This window comes from Sceloporus occidentalis, unplaced genomic scaffold (assembly GCF_023333645.1).
Source record: "Sceloporus occidentalis isolate IW3139 unplaced genomic scaffold, rSceOcc1.0.p SCAF_5, whole genome shotgun sequence".
Lineage (NCBI taxonomy): Eukaryota > Metazoa > Chordata > Lepidosauria > Squamata > Phrynosomatidae > Sceloporus > Sceloporus occidentalis.
Genome location: NW_028316985.1, coordinates 142,561,624 through 142,586,541, shown reverse-complemented (window position 1 = coordinate 142,586,541; position 24,918 = coordinate 142,561,624). Strand labels below are relative to the sequence as shown.

Below are 24,918 nucleotides of genomic sequence, written 5' to 3'. Positions count from 1 at the left end.
AGTGCTCAGTAATTTAATTCTAGACAATTTAGCAGGTTCATGTTCAAAAGCAATTTAGGCAAATACATTTCTGTTATCAATGGAATCTAATCCTCCCACTCTTTTTGTTTGTTTGTTTGTTTGTTAGACAAACTGTAGAAAAACTGTAAGTTTTAAAAATCAACTGATTTCAAAATTTTAACAGGATAAGCTCTTGAACTGGGAGAATCAGTTATTTGCTGTATATGGCAATATAGAATTGTTTTTATACTGGGATAATTGCAATAATTTTGGTTAACATAAGTGCAATAACATTGTTTATTTTATTAATAAAATCAATACCATAAATTTAATACAAATATTAATAATTTAGGATAGAACAAGAAGAAACTGGACTGTCACTGACATTTGAAAAATGTCAGAAGAATCTAAAATATGATTATTATAAACCTGAGGAGAATTCTTTCTGTTATTTTGTATTTGGAAGGGAGTCCTTATGACATTAATATGGGTTTAGGTGCTTTAAAAAATGATCAACCAGAAACAGTGTTTTTGAACTCAGTTGGGTCACAGGAACTTTCTCTGCACTCCATTCTAATTTGCAGTTTTGCTATAATAAAAGTCCCAGATATATTGCTACTGTCTAGACATTTTATCTGAAACAAGTGTCCTTTGTAATCCCAGAGGACTTTTCTATTTTATTTCCAGTAAATCAAAGTCTGTGAAGAGCTTTGGTTCTTATTAAGACATACCCTTCACAGTCCATTGATTGCCAACCATGGCAAACCATTGACAGTTCATTTACATATAAGTGATGACTTCCATCAGGTAGTTGGCTCAAAAAACTACAGTGGACATTCAGAGAGCATATCCAATATTCCTTGCTCTTTGATGAGGATCAAGTGCCAATTTATTTATAGAAAACTGACTGCTGGAAAGTAAAAACTTCTCTTTACTGACCTTACACTGTCTTTTTACAGATTCAGGCTACAATCCCATGCACACTAGAGCTGGGAAAGGGGGCTTACATCTGACTAAATATAAATAGGAGTGCATCAGAATGCTTTATACTGTTGGAAAACTAAATAGAAGGGTATGAGGAATCGAGCATGTCCACAGGAGGGCAACCATAATGGTGAAAGGTCTGGAAACCATGCCCTATGAGGAGTGGCTTAGGAAGCAGGTTATATTTATCCTGAAAAAGAGAAGGGTAAGGGTGACATGACAACCATGTTTAAATATTTGAAGGGCTGTTATATTGGTGGTGAAGCAAGATAATTTTCTGCTATTCCAGAGACTACTACAGAGCAATGGATTCAAACTACAGGAAAAGATGTTCCACCTAAATATTTGGAAGAATTCCTGAGGGTAACAACTGTTCAACAGTGGGACACATTCCCTTGGAGTGTAGTGGAGTCTCCTTCTTTGGAGGTTTTTAAACAAAGGCTGGATGGCGATCTGTTGGAAGTACTTTGATTGTGTATTCCTGCATGGCCAGGAGTTGGACTGGGTGGCTCTGGGTGTGACTTCCAACTCTATGATTCTATGATTCTAGGGTATTGTTGGGTGGGGGGGGGAGACACATGCAGAAAGAAGAATGTTGAGATCAAAAGGCACAAATATGGCTGTAAATCTTTGCACCCAAAGCACTGGCATGTTTATTTCATTTACACTGCCATACAGCAAGCCAAAAGCAAAATAATAGTGTCTATTAGAGTTGCTAAATCCTAAGCACACTGGTTTTAACTATGCAGGAATGTAGTGTACAGCATAGACTCAAGAGTGATGTTTCCGTTGTCTTCTGTGCACATCAGACTCTAGAAAAAGGAGCCACTTTCCAGTACATTCTCAGATATTTCTTCAAAATTTCTACACTGAATTTAAAGGTAAGGCTTCAATGGAGGATCATTATAATCCATCAAATGGTGCCATTTACTTCATCCTATATTAATCTCTGTTTAACTGGAAATGGAGATTCTTCAATCTTACAGTCTTTATTCTTCCTCTCTCGCATTGACATAGCTACTAAGGCTCCAGCAACTCGAACATCTGTCTTTAAATCTGGATGTCCATGCTCTGTAACAGAAAATCAACAGAGACATTGGTAGATTAATTTTACACAAATAAATTTTACCCCAAAGAGCTACATAATTGGGATTTATTATGGATGAAGGCAACAGGAGTAACAGATTATATGAGGGACTCTGCTTATTTGGAGTATTTACTGTATATACTCAACTGTAAGTAGACCTCATGTATAAGTCAAGGGTAGGTTCTGAGGACAAAATTATGGATTTTGATATGATCCATGGATAGGTCAAGGGTAAAACTTAGGTGCGTGGTAACAAAGGATCTAAAGGATGAAGCAAAGGAAAATAATGCCAAATAATTTACAAAATTCCAGCAGACATAACTGTTAGTGCTCACACTAAAGGATGGATGGATGAGAGAGTAGAGGGGATCAATGCTTCCAAAACAGATTATACTCTTGCCTTTCACCAGTATTTACATTGACCCATGGATAAGTCGACTCAGTTTTTATGTGTCAATTTTTTTACAAAACTTTCTAGACTTATACATGAGTATAAACAGTAAACAGAGGTTGGATGGCCATATTTCAGGATTGTTTTAGTTACATATTCCTGCATAGCTTGGGGCTGGACTACATGGCCTTTGTGATCCCTTCCAACTCTGCAATTATATTATTCCAAGTGCTATACAAACTATTACAGGGTGCTCAACTGCAAAGTTAATGTAATACATTGCAACAAAAATAGTCATTAAATTAATGTCAAAAAGATGATGCTTAGTCACTGAGAAAATGTCGCTATGTCCTTGAGTTCCACTTTGCCATAACGTTTTCTGGTACACCAAAGTGACAAAATTAGGCCTTTTGCAACAAGAGTATTACTACATCTTTAGAAATACCTTTATTGATTACTCAGGGAGGGAGGAAGAATTGTGTAAACATTTTCATCTTCTCTGCCCAAGTAAAGTATGTAATTCAAAATAGTTTACCCTCTTTGTTCTCTATTTTGTTTAAATAGGATCATGGAGAGAGAAATAATGCTAGTAAATGGTTACTTCAGAACAGCAAAGGCTACCAACTGTCAGGTGCAGATCAAGGGGAAAGACTGATGTCGCAGAAAGGCAGGCAACCAAGTGGTTGACCCTAACTTCCTCTAGAGGGCAGGAGAGATTCTCCACACATAAAGAACTGGCAGAGCCCACTTTCTCAGATCAAACTCTGAATAATTAGCTAAATTAACCTGAGCTGCCTTAGAGCAAAAACCCATTGCAAGGAAAGAAAAACAGGAAATTTTATCCAACCTTTCTAGAAACACAAGTGGAAACAAACTAGGTTAGGTTAAGGCAGAATACAACAGAACAATTTCAATCTGGTTATCCATGGGGGGCTGGGGAGAAAGAAATATTTCATCAAATTGATTTCAGTAGTCCAAAAAAGTGGGGGAGGCAACAATTTACCTTTCACAGTTAAATGTACATACAGGTATTTTACAATTGTAATGTAAAATATTTTGGATATATATATATATATATATATATATATATATATATATATATATTGAATCATTTAAACTCAATGCATGAGTGTGTGTGTGTAAGAAACAGACATTTTATATAAACATATGAAACTTACTGGCACGAAAACACAGCTGACTCAAGTTTCACACTGAAGCATCTCATATTTTATATGTTTAATCTAGTAAAAAACATAAAATCTTGTATATACAATATTTTAAAATTGACTGTATCAGTGCTTTGTCTAGTGTACTTTAAGTGTAAGCATGAGACTGCCTGCAGAGATATTGAAAGTGCTTTGAGACAAAACATCCTTTTTCTCAATGTGGAAACAGCAATAATTTCTGCTGATAATATTATGTAGCAACACAAAAATTTGGCTCCTCAGACAAAGAGGGCTAAATTCAACTTCTGCTCCCCCTTACAACAGGACTATCGCTTCAATTGCTTATTCAATGAATCAGTACTTACACAAATCACATATGGATTCAATGGGTCAGTTGGGCTACTTTATTTATACTTACACAAATTACATGGACTCAGTGTTTACACAAATCATGTGGATTCAATAACTCTGACTGAAGTATATAATACTTCAGTTAGAGCCGAATATGCCCCATGGTGTTTATTAGCCTCTAACTGAAGTTTTTATTAGTCTCTAACTGCAATGTTTTATATATACAAGACTTTATATTTTCCATTCATATTGTATATAATGTATAACTATAGAAATGGAAAGCCAGAGAAGTACAATGGTTTGAGCATTGGACTAGGACTCTGGAGACCAGGGTTCAAATCCCCACTTGGTCATGGATACTCACTGAGTGGCCTTGGGCAAATCACACTCTCTCAGTCTCAGGGGAAGGCAAAAAACCTTGCCAGAAAAAATGTGTGATAGGTTCCTTTTAGAGTCATCAAAAGTCAGAAACAACTTGAAGACACATAACAACAAAAATAAATGTAAAAGATTACAAACAGTCAGCCCTTAGTATCCACAGTGGTTTTGTTCCAGATTCCCCCTCCCACAGATGCAAAAAACTGTGGGACCTCAAGTCTCGTGGTTTTCAGTGGCCATGTGCATATGCAGCCATTAAGGGTGATGGAGCTTGCCATCCATGGATGCTTAAATCCATGGATGCAAGCCATGGTCGGGGCAGGCAGGCTGTACATACACCCCTTAGATACACCTACATACATATAGAGAAAGAGGATGTCCATCAACTCATGCAATAAGTTTAAAAGATTTAAAATGAATTCATACACTAAATTTACAAGATTTATTGCTGACAAAAAAGGTTGTAAATGAATGCAGAGCTGAATTGGGTTATATAATTTTATATATTGCATAACCATAGACCTGCAGTGTGTAGGGGTGTCAGTTTGTTAGGGTTCTTATCTAACAGGTCTCAGCAATCACAGGCAATGAATTTCAGCAATCACACTGGTGCCATGTAAAGAACAAGCCTGGATTGAAGAAGGTGTTTGCAAAAGGGATGTTGCCTTACCAATCTTTTGGAATACTTTGGCACTGGTAATAAGCATGTAGACTGGGATGAGGAAATGATGGCCAAATGTTGCTAGAGATTTTATTATTTGTAGTTGTAGTTCTTGTCTTTTTTTTTAAAAAAAATAACCAACTAACATTTATGTTGTCCCTCGCTATTTGCTGGCAATTCCTGGCACCTAGTACAACATTTTATTTACACTGAGGGTTTGTTTTTTTAATTGATACAGTTTAAAAAATCCCAGAGTGCTGGAGACACCTCCTCCACTGGAATGAAGACTTCCTCTGAAATAAAGAGGCCTCAGGCAGCAGATTCCATCTGATCTTGGATGCTGAGCAGTCAACGCTGTTTAGTACTTGGATGAATGCCAGGTGCTGTAGATTATATTTCAAGGGAAAGAACAGGCAGAACTACCTCTAAGTATTCCTTGCCTAAGAAAATCTTTTGAAATTCACAGGGTTGCCATAAGTCATCAGACGAACTGTAGAATCATACGCAAACACAGACAGTGCAATAGAAGCTCTGCTGTATCTACATACACTGCAATAGAGGTTCTGTTTCTTCCATCCCCCATAAAGAAAACTCTGTTCCACCCTCCATTACAAGAAGATCCAGGCTCTGTTACACAGAGAGAGAAAGAGAGAGTGTGTGTACAATAAACAGGCCACACTGTAAGTATTTAGAGGTGAACTATGAAACGGGCAATTTATTGATTTATTGTTCTAATTTATTCAGGAGAAATCTCCACACAGGCTGTAAAGGATTCCAAATGCGTTTGACTAGGCTGAGTGAAAGGATAATGAAATGAGAGCTGAAATAGAAATTGATACCCCCCCCCCATGGTAAGACGGTCGCTTGAAACATTTTGATATAGTTCTAAATCTCTGAAAACGACCTGTTTAGCATCTGTGAGTAGTTTTTTTTTAAAAAAAGGAATGTAAATAAATCCACAGGCATCATATAAACCTATACAAATCTATGATATATCTACATTTTAAAAACTACATGCATCTTGTTTGGTAACAAGATCTCAGAATGGATATTACAGAACAATGTTTTTCTGTATTTGTAGAAAGGGTAAAAGAAAGAGGTCAGAAAGACCGAGAAAGACAGAGTGTCTCCCCTTTAATAAGGCAGTGTCTCCCATTTAAAAGAGTAAAAAGGCTGGGCGTTTTTTTTAAGGGGAAGAAACAACTAAAGCAAGACATGGGAGACATGTTAAAAATGTATGAGAGATGTGGGAAGAGTAAATAAAGAGAAATCAATGTTCATTGCTCCTAAACACTATCTGCAATAAAACTGATCAGAAGAATAAGAATTACTTCATGCAAAGCAGGAATAAAATAAGATTAATTTTCACATGATATTGTGAAGGCCAATAGCCCAGGTGGCTTTAAAATGAGGTTGGACAAATTCATGAAAGAGATGTTTATCACAGAGTTTGGAAAAATTACTTTTTGGGATACAACTCACAGAACCTGCCAGCCAACATGGCCGGTGGTCTATAAAAACTGGTCTATCAAAAACCATTAGCCATGATATTTAAAAAATGGACTTCAATTTTATGGAGCAATCCACATTTGCTTAATAAATACCAGGGGAAAATAACATGATATATTTACATCCATTATACTGCATTCTGTTTGTGAACTTCAAGGCAGGCTTGTCTGGTCACTATTAAAGGCAATATTTTGGACCACCAGCCAAATCCAGAAGATATTATTTTTGTAAAATGTAAATCTGGGAAAAAACATTACAAATCAAAGGGGAAAAGTGGAAGCCAGAATGATAACAAACATAAAGAAAGGAAACAGATGGATGACATAACTGCAAAAAGCCACACCTGCAAAATTCCTGTGGAAGTACTAAACAAATATACAAGAAGAAGAAGAAGAAGAAGAAGAAGAAGAAGAAGAAGATTTATTATTATTATATATACAAGGGATTCTAGTAGTTGTTATCACCTTCTATCCACTTAACATGGGTCTTGCTTTAGATGTTTCTTCCCCTTCACAATTCTCATCAAATATTTAAGGCTCTTTTGAATTGTTTGTTTATGAGACTTGGTTAATGACAAAAGGATGAGCACACACAGTTTAATTTGCAGTGATCTTGGAAACCAAGTTCTTTTGTCAAGGAAGAGGGAAACAGCTCCAGCTCTATAGAGGCTCTTTCTATTATATGACTTTGGAGATTATCAGACAGGGAAGGGAGCAAAGCGGATCACTCTCCCATCCTTATCCCATTCGAGACCGTGATTGTGCAAAAGACATTCATACATGCCACACTGATCCTGTCATTATCCTGTCAGCGAAGTGGAATTGTATTAATGGGTTCTTCCATTATTACAAAATGAAGGGCAATGACAGGACAGTTCCATCTCATGGACAGGACAATGACAGGATCAGGGAGATATTGTATAAAAGTCTTTTGTGCCATCACAGTCACTAGCGCTTCACTGATGGGGAAATATCTGAATCAACGCGATGTTGTGTGAAAGGCCATTCTGTGACTACGAACAAAGATTGGAAAAGGACGGGACAAGGACATCCTTTTCCCTGTTTGATAATCTCCTGTGAATCGTATGACTCAGTTTTAAGAAACACTTTTGGTAACTATTTACCAAAAGGTTGTTCTTAAAAGGCATGACTTTTTTTTTAAAAAAAGCGTTGTTTTACAAATTATAGCTATGATTAATTCATATGCTTCAGGATTTACGTGTCATACTACCCCTACCCCCCAAAAAACACCTTGCATTTATTCATTTTCAAAACTTTGTATCAACATATGGCTCCAGAGATATTTATAACACATAATTAGTATCTTCACATTACTCTTATATAACCAATCAATTTAGACAAAAATGATTTTTCACTTAAGAGCAGCAAGAAAACAAATCTGCAGTTTTCATTTTCTGTCTGTCTCGCTTGCTGAGTGTGTGCTTAAATAAAACAGAGAGAGTGCAAATGAAATTTAAATAAAATGCACATGTTCTGATCAGTTCTCACACATTTAGCTATTGTGAATTGAACCTTAAGCCCTAAATAGAGCAGTTTCATATGACTGAAAAGATAATCCATTTGAATATGTATTAAGGAATAAGGCTAAAATTCTATTAACCTTAATACATGGGAAATCACACTTAATATGGATTCAGCACAGCATTTAAAATGTATTAGCAAGAAAAGAAAAAGAAGCAAAGACTCACTCTTTAAGCAGCTGTGATAAAAGATGCTTACCTCTTTATCAAGAAAAGAGGAAGTATTTGTACAAACCTAGTAAGCAATTATGTGACACCAGAACAGAAAATAGGTATTTTGCTGTAATTAAAGCAAGGATGTAAATCTTTATGTTCTTCATTCTTATAAACAGGACTAAGTAATTCTTCCACTATTCCCCTCCCACCCACACACCTGCAAGAATATTTGTGCTTCAGGAACATCAAACATGGTTTGTGCTTCAGGAACTTGGAAATACATGTGAGTGTTGCACTTAAAATAAGTTTTCTTCACAGACAACATTTCCTGCATAGGAAACACATTTTCTGCACAAAAAGCCTTGTGTATTTTGCCTTGATGAAGATTTCAAATCAGGCTTTATTAAATGCAAGGACTCTTTCAGCTCTCATTATTCTACCTGACCTGGGCGGGATACAAACCGCCAAATAGTACGTCATCAATACGTACTAGGGTTAGGAAGGGGCGATGCTTCCGCACCCCCCTAACCCTAATACGTATTGAATAAGTACAAGATGGCGGCGCCCTGTTCATACAGACGCAGCCATCTTGACGTATCGGACGCTGAGCGTCCGTACGCGTCGCTTCCTTTGTGACGTAGCGAGTGTGCCTCTGGCGCCTCGCTACGTCGCAAACGTGACTCCAAAAGAAGCTCCATTTTGGAGCTTCTTTTTTGCTCCGCGCGGGAGCCGCGCGGTTTGGCTGCTGCAGCTCCCGCGCGGAGCAAACGGCGGCGGCGGGGAAGCGCCACAAAGCAGCGGTTTGTATCCCGCCAGGGTTTCTTGAAACACCTTGCCTCAGCTAATAAAACATGACTATTCTTTCTATCTCTATACTGTAGTTCTTATGTAAAAGTATATTATGACTGTTACTAGCTGCTTTGGTACCCAGAGAAAAAAATAAAACCAGTTAAAAAGCAAACATATGCACACTATTTTCAGTATTTCCTACATTTCTTTATTTTTCCAGTGAGAAACACAGTGGATGAATAATGCATTCTTTGCTAGATTTTTTTAAAAAAAGCAAAGCAAACAAAAGGTGTTTTTGAATCTCTGAATTAGCAGATCTATAGAAGATTAATATGAAACTGTCATCTAAAAGGTCAGTTTTGAACTCCCGCCTTCTTTTGAGACTTGTTAATTTATAAATATGGCTGCCAAGATTTTGATGCAATAAGGACAGCGAATTAAATGTCAGGGCTAACTTCAACAGATCACTTCTAGCTCTGAACAAGATGTGCTTCTACATAATATTCAGTCCACACCTCATCCCCCAATCTTAGCTTAGGGCCAGTAGAACAGATAGGGCCAACAATTGTTTGGTAAATATTTTAACATGGTCCAACCTAATTTGCACTTTCCCAGATAGTGCTGTTATTGTTAGGTGCCTTCAGTTTGACTCCAACTATTGATAACCCTACAGAGGGTTTTTGTTTCTTTGTTTCTTTCTTTGTTTGTTTGTTTTAGCAAGATTTGTTGCGAGGAGGTTTGCATTTGACTTCCTCTTAGGAAGAGAGAGTGTGATTTTCCCATATTTTAAAATATACATTAAAGAATACTGCATGCAGTATTTTCTCTTATCAGCCTGCCTGGTTTTTGAGGTCTTCCAGACACGCACTTCTCTCATACCCATGTATATGTATGTTTGATGAAGACAGGAGTGAGTGAGGACCTTCTGGGGTGTGGGAGGGTCCTGCCGGATTGTGGAACTGCCTTTCAAGAGTGGTTAGGCTTTCCTATTGTCCTTTTGCTGGGAAATAAACATCCTTTTCTGCAAGCAAGCTTTCTGGCAGATGTGTGGCCACAGAGGAAGGTGCTTTCAACAGAGTACCATATATACTCAACTATAAGTCGACCTCATGTATAAGTCGAGGACAGGTTTTGGAGGCAAAATTATGGATTTTGATATGACCATAGGATAAGTCAAGGGTAAAACTTAGGGACATACAACAAAGGATCTAAATAATGAAGCAAAGGAAAACAATGCCAAAGAACCTATAAAATTATGGCAGGCATAACCCTTTTGGCTCAAAGGCTGGATGGAAGAGAGAGTAAAGGGAGGACAGTGCTTTCAAGACAGGTTGTACTCTTGCCTTTCACCAGGGATGGTTCCCTTTTGAATAAAATTTAAAGTGTACTATTTACATTGACCTGTGGATAAGTCGACCTAGGTTTTTGTGGTCAATTTTTTTACTAAAATTTCTAGACTTATACATGAATATATACAGTATGCTATATTTTTAGTGTATTTGTGTGTTTTTGTTAAAAATCTTTTAATTTAGTTGTTGTTTTAATATGAAAATCTATTTAATTCTGCTTATCATGTTTTTAACTTTATCTTTTACAGTACTTAATCATGTTGAGGCAGAAAATAAATTAAGTAAAGAAATAAAAAGTGAGCCAACATGGCGCATGGTTTTAATGTCAGACCAGGACACTGGGAGACCAGGGTGCAAATCCCTGCTCAGCCATGGAAACCTACTGAGCAACTTTGGGCAAGTTCCATTCTCTCAACCTCAAAGGAAGGCAACGGGAAACCCCTTCTGAACAAACCTTGCCAAGAATGCCCCATGATAGGGTCACCTTAGGGTTGCCAACAGTCAGAAATGACTTGAAGGCACACAACAACAAGAAAGTAATAATACATTGGGAGAAAATGGCTGAGCACTTACACTGCATTTGTATCAATGGAAATGCAGTCATGAATGATCGAAAAGAACAACCACTAGAATCTATCTTAAACTGAAGCCTCACCAAACAATGGAGGCCTGCAGCACAGGTGAGTAGGCACTTCAGGATGATGTGGCTATCCCATTCCCACCCCAAGCCACTCAGCCACACTGCAGGTCTCTGTAAATCTCCATTGCTCGGAGTGGTTCCCTTAAGATGATTATTTAGGATCATGGCACAATATACACAGGATATCTGAATACATAATTTTAGATTACAAACCTGTAACTGCTATGTTGGATGTCAGCAAATGTTTACAAAAATGCAAGCATTGGGGGAAATTGTATACAAAAATGTGTGTTTTCATGCCAACTTTAAAAAAAAATCACTACTGATGCAGAAACAGAGGAGGATGAGTTTGGAAAATATGAATGATGTAGAAGATGATAATGGAAGACTTATCCATCCCAAACGAGTAGTTTGTCCTAACTCAATAAATGTTGAAGAGCTGACCAATTCCCTTGTTCCAGCTGAAGTTTTTGGGCCACTTTGCAACTCAGACTGCTTCCAAGCTGGTATCAACATTCCTCTCTGGATCAGTGAGGGCTCAGAAGGGTGATGAGCATCATAACCTACTGTACCAGAAGCACATATAAAAACGCTTGCCCTCCCAAACTATTTATTAACTGGCTTTATCCAAAACCTATATAAAGCCTGTTGCAAAGACAACATTCAGTTGCCAAAAAGAGAGCATGCAATTAGTATTTGAAATAATTGTGATTACATTTTGTTCTAATATTAGCACTTTTTAAAAAGAACAATAATCCCAAACTGCATTATTGTTGAGGCCACTCAGCTGGTGATACAAAGCAGTGGATGACTGATCTTGATTGTTCCTTACATTGTGATGCTCTGCACAAACAACTCTGTGTCACCCTTATATAAATGTAAAGTGCATAAGAATTAGTATTTATATGGCTGCATTGATAAGAGTTTCATGCTTCCTTTGGGCTGTCATGTAGCAACAGAAAAAAGTTACCGCAATATTGTCACTGAGCATCTATTAACACAGACATTTCACTAATAAAACTCTGGTTAGCTACACTGACAGCTTGAAGATGAATATTTTCTCTTTTTAGGAGTTTAAAACTTTCCCATAAATTTTAAGATCATAATCCTCTTAATGTAGAAAATGTCTATTTTGATCCAAGATAATAAAAATCACAATCAAGTCATTTACAGTGTCATTATTAGGGTGTTGTCAACACTGGCACTAGCTATTTCACACCTTATCCTGTGAATTTGTGAGCTTAGCATGATAAAAAAAAGTTACGAGTGAAAGTTATGATCTTTTAAATTTCAGTCATAACATTTTTTATCATACCAACTGTACATGTATAGTTAGAAGATATGCAGTATTTAATGCCTTTGCCTTCCATAAGCAAAATCTACAATCCCTACATTTATTTCAACATGAAACAGATGCTCTGCTACAGAATGCTGGAAATTATAGCATAGGAAACTGCCCCATCCCAGGTCATGGTCTGGTGCAAGATGGGCAACCTCTGAGAGACCCATTTTGGGCTTTAGGAAATGCCTGAGGGCTTCACATCCAAGGAGCATGGGCTGATGGGAAGTGTGGCAGCCTTTTTTAGTAAAAAAATAAAATTAAACTAGAGTGCCACCCCCTGTATCCAGCCAGGATATGTTCCAAGACTTACCAAAGTTAGTAAATGCCATGGATAATAGTGATTCCTATATTTGACCACTGGAGGACTTCCAGATACCTAGAGAGACCATTTTACCGTGGATGTGAATAACTGGAACTGAAGTTATCAGACCCATATATATGGAGGTCATACTGTACTTTTGTATCTGTCTGTTTCTTTGTCTGTCTAACCACTAACAAATAGAATTCCCGTCATTAACAGAAACAAAACTCCTTGGTATTTTTTTTTTTTTTTTGTATCAGGAAATATTAATTATATTGACAAATAAACCCACCATTCACTTTTGATTAATTAGAATTAAATTTATATTCATATATAAATGAACCTTAATGTTCTTAAACTGGTTTTAATTAATATTGACTATGATATTGGTTTCTGAATATGACTCTATGTTTTTGAGTACTGAACGTAATATAGAGTTTGATACTGATTTTCCCATTGACAACTAAATGCACTCTAATTAGTGAGATACTAATAATAGCATTCAATTCTTTTTTGTATTGACTGCAATGCATTCAGACGTTCACCATTGAATTTTGATGGCACATTGTGATATCAGCTTTTTTTTTTTAATGGAGGGCATTGTAGAGTGCTGAGGACCACTATGGAATCCTTTACAATGGGCTTGGAGGACACCCATGGCTTTCAGGCTGCAGTGTGCCCATTCCTCCTCTAGTGTAACCCAGTATAGTCTCCTCTGACTTGGATTTGGCCACAGATTTCTGGATCTTGGACAAATGTCTTTCTCGGGAATGCCAGAGATCACACATGGGACCTCCTCTATTTCTGCCACTGTGTTGGCATTCGATCAAATATTAGGCCTCTGGTTTCCTCACACAAATTGTTCAGGAATGGTGAAAGGAACTGAAAGAAATTACATCAAACACTCCAAATTGCCCATCTCCCTGCTGTGGATTGTTTTGATTGTTTTGACTGTTCTTATTGTTTTAATGGTATTTTATTATCATATTGTTTTGGGAGGGAGGGAATAATGAGATGTACTTTATAATGTATGATATATTTTATATTATATTTTATTGCTGTTGTAAGCTGCCTCGATCCTGTGGGAGAGACGGGATAAAAAATTAAAAATTATTATTATTATTATTATTATTATTATTATTATTATTAAATCCCCACCACCACATTATTTCCAATTGGAGTTGGTTTTTCATAACACTTCCCCCTTCCCAATTTGGTAGTGTTGACAAAATGGACTTGCAGGTTTCCTACCAGTCTGTCTTTATGCTATTACACAATCAAGGAAGGAGAAAGGTCACTGAAGTGAGAAAAAAAACCAAGAGAAAGATTAAAGGCACTGAGTTGAGAAAGAGCCCGAGAGAGATGGAGATAGATTCCATTAAAGTCTTTCCTTGTCCTATATATCACTAGCACTGACTTTACCCCAGGCTTAGAATTAGTGTAGCTAGGAACTGCAGCAAGTTTGTTTCTTTGGTTCTTCAGTATATATTCTGTATGTTTATCTGTCTTTTCCATCTGCAAACCCTCCCTATCTGCCCATGAATAACTATACAGCATTTTGAGAATTTAGTGCATTTCTTGAATGATTTCCAAAAATGCCTTCCATGCCAATCTCCCTCATGGTGTCTTATCCTTAGTTCTGCACCCTATGTTCAAATTTATACAGATCAAGGGTGCTTCCAGACTAGCCAAGAGAATACAGCACATAGGAAGCAGAATGGTGGCATCAATAACAACTGAATAGTAATCAAAGATATAGCTGATTCTATGAAAGCTCATGCTGCCAACTTCTTTCTCAGTCTCAAAGGTGCTACAAGATCTCTGTAGAAACTGAACAGTAAGAGAATTAAGATTGATTAATAACTTAAGATATTTCTGTTTTCACAAAATGACTGTATGACTAAAGAGACAATGGCCCAGATCAAGAAATTTGAATTGAAAACATAGCTGGGGGTTATTTTGTTTTGGTGTGAACAAAACAAATAAAGGATTGGGTTATCCTGGCCAAACTGGGCAATAAAAAGACATAATAAATTAATTCACATATTTACAATAAAGTGTCTCTCAGCATCTCCAAGGACCCAGTCTCCTCTTACAGGTACAGTCTTTTGGCTTCAACTGTCTTTTTTCAAAATATAGTGCCCCACTTACTTTGCTTTGCTTATTTTAAAAAAAATTCTTGCTTTTTTGTCCTTATGTGCTGACTCAGGAATTTTGTGTGCTTCGCCCGAGGCAAACATGAAATCTCTGAGCTGCAAATGGCCTTTGTGCTTTCCAAATCAGTGACTGGACATTGCTTCTTTGCCCCAGTATATTTTGCTAGGTATCATCAGAAGCTTGTAACCTACCAATAAATCACTCATTTTGCAATACCATCATGAGACTGAAAAAGTTTCATGTCTGATTTTTTCATTCTTTCTGATCTTCTTCTTTTTGTATTGACTAACCTGATTAGGACTTCTGGAGAATCTGAAGGCTTGCATACTTGTGTTCCATATTTGTTAGTCACAAGAACCAAAAAACCATAATACCCAGCTGTGGATTTTGATTTGTTTGTTTTTTACTCATGGATCTATCCCCATGCCCCTGTCCCCTTGTAAATGTAATTAATTATACTTGCTTACCAACTGATACACTATTATATCTATGAAAGAAATTTAAATGCCATTTATAACCTTAAAATCAAAGTGAATGATATTTCTGCCATGCATACTGTATATCCTAATGTAAAAGCTCTGTTTCTACTTTTTTCTAAACCACCTTTTAAGCTGTTTTATCATTCAGCTTGTATACTGAGATAACATTTTCCATTTACCCCATACAACAACAAATACCAGATCATGTTGCAGATGTTATCATTAGCTGTTCTCACATTTTAACAAAAAAGAATTTATTTTAAAAAAGTGTAAAATTCTTTTTTTAGGCATCAGTTACTGACTAGGCTCTATTAATTATGCAATATATCTGAATTTCCAGAACAGTAAAATGAAAGATTTTACCATATGTTCATGAAGTCAGAGATGCATATGTGTAAGATGGATAAAGTCATACCAATGGTACAATTAAGCAGAGTAAAGTGGATACTTCAGACAGCTGTTTTTGTGTTCTATCAAAGGATGACAATTTTTATTTGATTGAAATTATTAAATTTAAATTAATCTAAATTAATCTAAAATGGTGTGCCCTCCTCTGAGTGAAGGAGCACATCTTCAACCTGAGGTACCTCTGAGTAGCTCCTCAACCTGGAATTTCTGAGCTGACCAGAAGAGTGAAGGCTTTTTCTGTGTGAGCTCCTATGTTGCAAGATGCTTTTCATATGGAAGCATACCTCTGGTCACATTACTGCATTTTCATTACTAGGCTAAGACATTTTTGTTTTGTTGTTGCCATGGGCCTTTTAAACTCTTGTTATTTAAGCCCCTTAGGTACCAATAGTGCTTTTACTTTACTTTATTGTTTACTATTTTAAAAAACTCATATCAACTGTATTATATTTTACGGCAATTTGTAGTTAAAAGGGTTTGCTGGTTTGGACTTTCTGTACTACTGCAAACCTTGAGGTTTTCCCAATCCTACTGATACTGTACTTTCGCAGAAAGTGCCATTTCCATTACAGCTCATACGCTTGGTAAATGAGGTTGTTACTGGTGTAACTATTGCCAATTTACTGCAAAGGAGGAAGAAAGATACTTGTGAGAAAGCATAATAAATGAAATTGGATGCTTTCAGCTAGGCCTTTCCCAACCTGGACTCAGTAGCCAACTTCCATATCTCATGCCATCTAGCCTACTGAGAGGGGCTAGTTCCGGAACCACAAAATGGTTCCCCACTCCAGCTGAAAACACTGCTCTTGTACAACATTCTCTGCCCCCTTTTTTCCAAAATCAACAGCCTTCAAATCTGATAGCGTCTGAATCAGCACAATTAAACCAGTCTGCTTTCCAAATTGTCAAGTCATGATTTGAAGCAAATTTCCAAATCCTCATGTAAATCCCCAGCTTGACGTAGGGAATCGGAAGATGGCTGCCACCACAGTTTTAAAAAACAACAGCAAGAAAACTGTCATCCACATCTTAGTTAAAGGTAAAAACATTTTCCCATATTGTCTTAAAGTCCACCCCACTACTCAACCAAGTGTTGCTAAATAATCCCCTACACATGCAGGGAGAGTTTTGTAGTGGACAGTGGGTACCATCAAAATTAGATACATTTTAGATTCCTTTATATGTGTTCTAGCACATATCCTCTAGCACATTACCAGCTCAAATCTTTGGCACTATACCCATATCAGTATAGAATAAAATGTTTTGTAAATAGAATAGACTGCAGAATAGTGTGTTCAGTAGGTGAATTTCATTCAGCTAAGTTTGTGTTTCACAAAAGTCAAATTGAAAGGAATAGTATAGAAGAAATAGTGCAGATAAAAGGCCAATAAAGTTTGATAAAAGGGCAGTACAATGTAGGATAAAATTGTAGACACACATTGCACCTGCAAATCTGCAAGCTTGCTTGAAAATAGAGATGCATGAAACACATTGGTGCAGCTATGCCAGCAATTTGCCACAGACTGCCTCTGAAAATATATTTTATTTAATAAACCATCCTGTGGTTCCTATCTCACTTTTATGCACTTTTAGGAACACAAAGAAACAAATAAGAAATCATATCAAAACCAGGGCAGACAGGTGTCATTTTCTATTTTTCTCGAATACATGAGGGCTGGAAAGAGATTCCCTTTCTGAATGCATGCAGAATATAAGGCCCAAACATAGTACACTCTAGATGTTGTGAACTTCAACTCCCATGATCCTTCACAGTCATCAATGGGAGCTGTAATCCAAGCCATCTGGAGCAGAGTTTCCAGGACATTGGGGAGTGCTATCCACCTTTGATCCTTAAAACCTCACCATCATTCTTTTAACAAGCTAGTAGTTTGATGGTAGAAGTTATTTCATAGTAAATACAGAGGTAAAAAGTGCGTAAAGGTATATCTGGCATGCATGCAACCAAGGATAAGGAACATTGGCCTCAGTCCATAAATATTTAAATATGGCTCCATCATATTCAAATCAATAACATCTACTTAAGCAATTAAATGGAACTTATCGCATGGATATTTAAATCAGTTTACCTCAATTCAGTTTAACCCTTAATTCAGGCAGCATTCTGATATTATTGTAAGGTTTTTGGCTCCAATCTTGCTGCCTGAATACATACCAGGCCCATTCTTACTTCCAGGAGGGCTCTGGCAGCCATTTTTTCAAGCCGAAAAACTCCCAGATCCAAAAAGAGCGGCGGGGAGCAGCTCTGGAAGTGGGGAAGGACCCCGGATTTATTCGGGCAGCAAAATTGGAGCCAAAAACCTTGTGATAATATCAGGATGCCGCTCCAATTAGGGGTTAAACCGGATTGAGGTAAACTTATTTAAATATCCATGCAAAAAACTCCATACACTAAAAGCATGCACAATTTCTCTACCTCATATATGTATCAGGCTAACAAGAGGGAATTAGGCAGATTTAGATCACATTTAAATTAATGTGACTTAAGCAGAAATAATGAACTGCCGTCTGAATAATTTCAATGCTGCTACAGAATTGAGAGTGCAATATATTTGATTATCCTGATGCATAACCCAAACTCAGGACAAGAGGCTTCCATCAGAACAGATTACAAAAAAACAGATTGGTTCCCAATTGGTAAAGGGGTCTGGCAAGACAGCATTCTACCACCCTATTTATTCAATCTGTATGCAGAAAGGAAAACAAAAATAATAACCACAGAAGATCTACATGAATTCATCCTAGATGACAACAAACTAGAAATAGTCAAAGAGTTCCCATACCTTGGATCAAGCACTGATCAGAACCAAGACTGCAGTCAAGAAATCAAAAGACTAAGAATGGGAAGGACAGGCATGAAAGAGCTAGACAAGATCCTAAAGTGCAACACTGAATATTAAGGTTAAGATCACTGAAGCCATTGTATTCTCCATCACAATGTATGGATCTAAGAGCTGAACCATGAAGAAAACCAACAGAAAGAAAAACAGGTCATTTGAGATGTGGTGCTGGATAAGATTTCTAAGGATACTGTGGATGGCCAAAAAGACAAACATATCAGTCCTAGAATAGATCAAGCCTGAACTCTCTCTGGAAGCCAGGATGACTAAATTGAGGAGGTCATACTTTGCCCACACCATGAGAAGGCATGACTCATTAGAAAAGGCAATGTTGTAGGAAAGGTGGAAGAGAGGAAGACTGCATGCCAGATGGATGGACTCAATTAGAGAGACCACAGACGTGAGCCTGCAGGACTTGAGCAGAGTGGTAGAGGGTAGGGGAACTTGGAGAGGTCTTATTCACCAGGTCACCATGAGCTGAAATGAGCTTGAGGGCAGTTAACAACAACAACGAGATTCTTACTTTTTTCTAGCCTGTGCATAATGTGATGGTTCTTAATGACACAAACAGTAGCATCACTGGCCCACACAGTGTGACATCCCAGAAAGGGGGTGACACCCCAGAAAAGTGGGTGACATCTGGTCAACTCCCTGCCCTTCCTGGGTGCTGCTTTGGCCCACATGGGCACTGCTTGGAGTACTTCCCACACACCAGTGTAACCAATATAAATTCATCAGGAGGATTCTAGGGAGTCACATGCCCCCCTCAAATCCCTAACTACTTTTCTTTTAACAACTACAAACCATGATGAAATTGTCTCTGAAATGGTGAACCAGCACCAGAACTGTATCAATTCAGACTGCAGATGAAGCCTCATAGGATAGTATTCCCCCTTAAGAAAACAAGCCTTCCACATAGAATCCCCTGGCATTTTAAAGTACATTTCACCCACCTTTAAATATTTGCTAATACAATAGTCAATATGTTAATCAGACATTCACACCATTTAAGTGGAACTTCCATGCAATAAGCCTCCTATCTTAAATATGGAGAAGGTGGCTGAAATGTCATAGCTTGTTTACAATCAGAATGATGTCAGAATAATATCAGTTAGTACTGTATTTGACAAAAGAAGGATCTAGCTAGAACATGTTCAGTTCAGTTCAGTTTAAGGTAGGATATGACACTATTCTCTAAAGAATTGATAACATAAGTAGACTGTCTACTTAAGGAGAATATGCAATCCTCCAGATGTTCAGTTTCTAGAAGCCCCATCTACTTTGCTCATGGTCAGGAATGGCAGCAATAATACACCAGTACTATCTAGGATGTGACAGATGTAAAAGGTAAGAAATGAGATTAAAAACAGTAATACATCAATAAACTAAAACTATGTAATTTAGAGATTATTCTAGTTGGTGTTAATGGGTGTTGAAACTGTGATTTGTTTAGGAAGGAACACGGATGGAGAAGGACTAAGAAAACAGACCATCTTTCACAGAATGTATAACAATCAAGAATAAGAGGAATAGAATATTAACTATTATGCCACAAATCTAACATTCATTTCTCTTTCAGAAACAGGATTTTTTGTGTGTTTTTATTTCAGGAAGACTGAATAGGCAGGAATGCAGGGGTAGATTATTTATGGATGTGTTTATCAAATACAAGAAACATAGCAACTTACTCTATTCAGTTATATAGCCTATCATCACATTTTGCAATAAATACTAAACATGTTTCCAAGTCCAAATTAAAAGACAGTTCAAGCAAATGAATAGTATACTGGTGAATTTTCTAGAAATCAATCTTGTCAGTTGTTTTCAATGTGCCAGAGACTCCAAGTATGAATCACAAATTTGACATTCCTGAATTTTTGAATTGACTGCAAATTTAAATGTTCTCTCTGATTAGTGAAGAAACAGTTGTCTCAGAAGAGAGGAAAATACACTACTATTACTTTTACCAAAGTTATAATTGCATACTATTAGAAATGGATATGGGTTTTAAAAAGAACTTAAACTGCTTTCAAAAGAACTTACTATTTTGTTTGAAATTTCAGCATATTTCCCTTTAGTTTGTCATTTTCAATAGCCATTCCTACAGTTTTTATCTTTCTATGTAATCCACAGAACATACAAAACCACTTCAATCTTATTCACAGTGTATATCAATTCTATGTGCTCAAAGAACCCTATAGGATTTGCAGAATATGGCAACTTTACTAAAACGGGAGCCAGTTCATTAGAGCATGTCCCTCTGCTACTATGTCATTGTCATTGTTTTACATTGTGTTCTCAAGCTGGTACAATGTTCTGCTTAGACTTTTAGAGAGGACCAGGAAACTATATGATATCAGAGGGCTAAACATCCAACTGCTGCCACCCATTCTATCCATTGACATTAGATTCCAGATTCCTTATTTCTACTCTTTGGTAAAACAGAAGTCTGAATGCTTGAAAAGCAATGCAGACTCTGAATCTGGAGAATGAATGCATGTACATTCAATTACAGGTAAACAGTAATATGAAGAGAAAGTAACATAAGCTGCTCTGTCATGAGATAAACTACTGCTCTATATAACCCATTGTTGTCAGTTTTGACTGGAAGCTTTCAAGGATTTAGGCAGGATTTTTTTTTTCTTGGCCCTACATGGAATCCTTACAATTCCCTAGTGGTTTCTTATCCAGGTACTAGACAGACAAGACCATCCTTGGGTTCCAAAATCAGATAAGATAGCATGTCCTTGAGATGCTGCGGTCTTACAAAGTCATGTTGAAGACACACCGCTTTTCTCCAACTTATTTTTGATTTCCAGACTTGCCTAAATCATTGCATTGCTCTTCATGTATTCAGACTTCTGTTTTACCAAAGAGTAGAAATAAGGAATCTGGGAATCTAATGTACATTGTTATACACACACACACACACACACACACACACACACACAGTTGTCCCTCCATATTCTCTAGGGTTAGGGGAACAAGACCCCCTTGAATATGGAAAAACCACAAACAACAAAAACGCTGTTTTTACCTGAGAGGACACCTTTCTAGGAATCTCTAGGTCCTCCAGTGCAACTCTGTGGTCAATGTCCAACATACACTGACCATAGAATGGCACTGGAGTAGCTACAAATGGTCTTTCAGTGCAACTTTTAGTTAAAGTTGACCACAGATTTGCACTGGAGGACCTAGACAGTCCTAGAGAGAACATATTAATGAAATCCGTGAATAATCAAAGCCGCAAATATCAAAGCCGCAAATATGGAGGGATGACTGTGTGTAATTTAAGCAATTATTCTTAAAAATATTCAGTATAAAGAAGCTACCTGTCTTTCCACAGCCTTATAAATACCTGTGATTTTTTTAGGGTTAAGACCTTCAATATGATAGAGTAAGAAATGTCAATGGATAGAATGCATAAAAAACAATATTATGGCTATGCACATGAGAGTTCTAGACTCTGCAACTTGCAGTATGCATATTAATTAGTCTCCATGCTTCCTGTTTTATAGAATTTGGCTTAGAGGGATACTTTGGGGGGGGGGAGGTGGGCTGAATCTCACTGTTAAAGTCTTTAATATTAACATGCCAGTTTTATAGTTTTAGATTTATAGTATTTAATAGTTAAATACATTTTATTTTCCTAAAAATCCCATATATTGCTGAAATATGTATATATGGGAACAAGGCAAGAAAATTATTCATACATTTGCAGGGAAATTTGAATTAGGGAAATTATCTGAGTTTCTTTTCTCTACAAACTCATTTCAGCTCTGTTTCACAGAGGATATATGTTGTAGAGAGTAGAAATATGTCCATGGAATTTTGTAAAATGCAAAAGCATCTGAAATGTTTTCAAAAGGTAGTTTTGCAATATAACCAGAAATCCACTCAACAAGTTGGCTGACTCTTCAGAAAATATTAAGACAATTACCAAAATCATGTCCTAAAACTGTACACATGCTTGACCTAAAGCCATCTGTCCTCGACACAACTATCCTGAATGGCTTGCTTTAATTTCTGCCAACATTTTCTGGATCAGAGCCTAGCTGTATAAATGGGTATTACCCACTCCTACAGTTTTATGTATGTGATTGCAACAATCACAACTGGCATGCATTACAGAAACAAGATTAAAAATCTGAAAGCGAGAGCCTAATGTAATTCTACAGCATAACTAGTGAAAGCACAATTTGACAGTCATACTGATTCAGAGATTGATGTGTGGGTCAGAGGGGTACCTACTGTCAGTGTTTAGCCATAATCAACTAGCCATCCAAGTGCTAGTATGGTGTAGTGGTTTCAGTCTTGGACTAGGACTGGGCAACCAGCTTTGAATCTTGCTCAGCCATAGAAACCCACTGACTGACCTTGGGTGAGTCACACACTCTCAGCCCCAGAAAACCCCATGATAGATCCACCTTAGGGTCACCATATGTTGGAAATGACTTGAAGGCACACACAAAGCTATACTCGGACCCTGAAGTATATTTAAAAGAGGCAGCTCAAAAATAGCAAGACTTGCAGCACAGCCAACAGCCCAAAGGTGTGCTCTGTTTCTGAAGAATCTTTTTTTACAGCCTCGTCATTGGCAGACTGAACACCAGCTACCTGGGCTTCTGACTAGATCCTACACACACAAATCCCTAGCCTTCAGAGGTACAGCAGCTGAGGAAGTGAGAAGCCAGTCAGGAACTCAAAGGTCACAATCCCTCAGAACCACACCAACATATTCTGAGCAGAGAAATGGAAAAAGAACCAATTAAAGAATATATGACAAGATGGGCACAAGATGTAAAACATCCAGTCCCTTTGAACGATTGGCAAAAGGCGTGGAAGAAAATGAACAGTTTTACAGCACCTCGGGATCTCAAAGAAAACTTTATGAAGATAACAAATGGATGATATTACACGCCTTTAAAACTAAAAAAGATATACAATCTAAAGGAGGGGTCGGCAACCTCCGGCCCGCGGGCCGGATGCGGCCCACGAAGGCCTGGCTACCAGCCCCGGCTGCTGTTGCCGCCGCTGCCGCTGCCGCCACGGCCGCCCATCACAGCTTTTCCCTGCTCTGGGCGCCGCCATTTTGGGCGGCAAAATGGCGGCGAGGTCGTGCGAGACTTAGCCGCCATTTTGGGGAAAAAAATGGCGGTGCCCATAGCGGCCTCTGGGGCTATGGGTGCCGCCATTTTTTCACCCAAAATGGCGGCGCCCAGAGCGGCTGCTGCAGCAGCGGCGGCAGCGGTGGCGGGCCTCTAGGAGGCCCACTGCCGTCTCTGGGGCCCTCCAGGTGGGCTCCCAGGGCGGCAGGGGGCCTCTGCGGAGCCCGCTGCCGTCCCTGGGGCCCTCCAGTTGGGCTCCCAGGGCGGCAGGGGGCCTCTGCGGGGCCCGCTGCCGTCTCTGGGGCCCTGCAGGAGGGCTCCCAGGGCGGCAGGGGGCCTCTGGGAGGCCCGCTGCCATCTCTGGGACCCTCCAGGTGGGCTCCCAGGGCGGCAGGGGGGCCTCTGCGGGGCCCGCTGCCGTATCTGGGGCCCTGAAGGAGGGCTCCCAGGGCAGCAGGGGGCCTCTGCGGGGCCCGCTGCCGTCCCTGGGGCCCTGCAGGAGGGCTCCCAGGGCGGTAGGGGGCCTCTGTGGAGCCCGCTGCCATCTCTGGGGCCCTGCAGGAGGGCTCCCAGGGCGGCAGGGGGCCTCTGGGAGGCCCGCTGCCGTCTCTGGGACCCTCCAGGTGGGCTCCCAGGGCGGCAGGGGGCCTCTGCGGGGCCTGCTGCCATCTCTAGGGCCCTGCAGGAGGGCTCCCAGGGCGGCAGGGGGCCTCTGCGGGGCCCGCTGCCGTCCCTGTGACCCTGCAGGAGGGCTCCCAGGGCGGTAGGGGGCCTCTGCGGAGCCCGCTGCCGTCTCTGGGGCCCTGCAGGAGGGCTCCCAGGGCGGCAGGGGGCCTCTGGGAGGCCCGCTGCCGTCTCTGGGGCCCTCCAGGCGGGCTCCCAGGGCGGCAGGGGGCCTCTGCGGGGCCCGCTGCCGTCTCTGGGGCCCTGCAGGAGGGCTCCCAGGGCGGCAGGGGGCCTCTGCGGGGCCCGCTGCCATCTCTGGGGCCCTGCAGGAGGGCTTCCAGGGCGTCAGGGGGCCTCTGCGGGGCCCACTGCTGTCTCTGGGGCCTTCCAGGAGGGCTCCCAGGGCGGCAGGGGGCCTCTGGGAGGCCCGGTGCCTTCGCTGGGGCCCTCCAGGGGGTCCTCCAGCGCTTGCAGGCCCCCCCAGCTTTTTTGCCGGTCTATGACGGGGCCTGGGGCCCCGTCAGGGGCCAGCAAAAATGGGGAGGCCTGGCCCCCGGAGGGTGGAAGCTCCACCCCCGGCATGCGGCCCCGCCCCTGG

General features: G+C 39.4%; 1 protein-coding gene across 1 annotated transcript in view; it reads right to left on the bottom strand.

Moving 5' to 3' along the window:
• Positions 1-1,921: 1,921 nt before the first annotated feature.
• The window catches only part of IQCM (IQ motif containing M), a 109,415-nt gene continuing 86,418 nt past the window's right edge, over positions 1,922-24,918 (bottom strand). The window contains exon 10 of the mRNA XM_089527236.1: positions 1,922-2,055. Coding sequence (XP_089383362.1) covers positions 1,922-2,055 — 134 coding nt within the window. The remainder of the gene's footprint in view (positions 2,056-24,918) is intronic.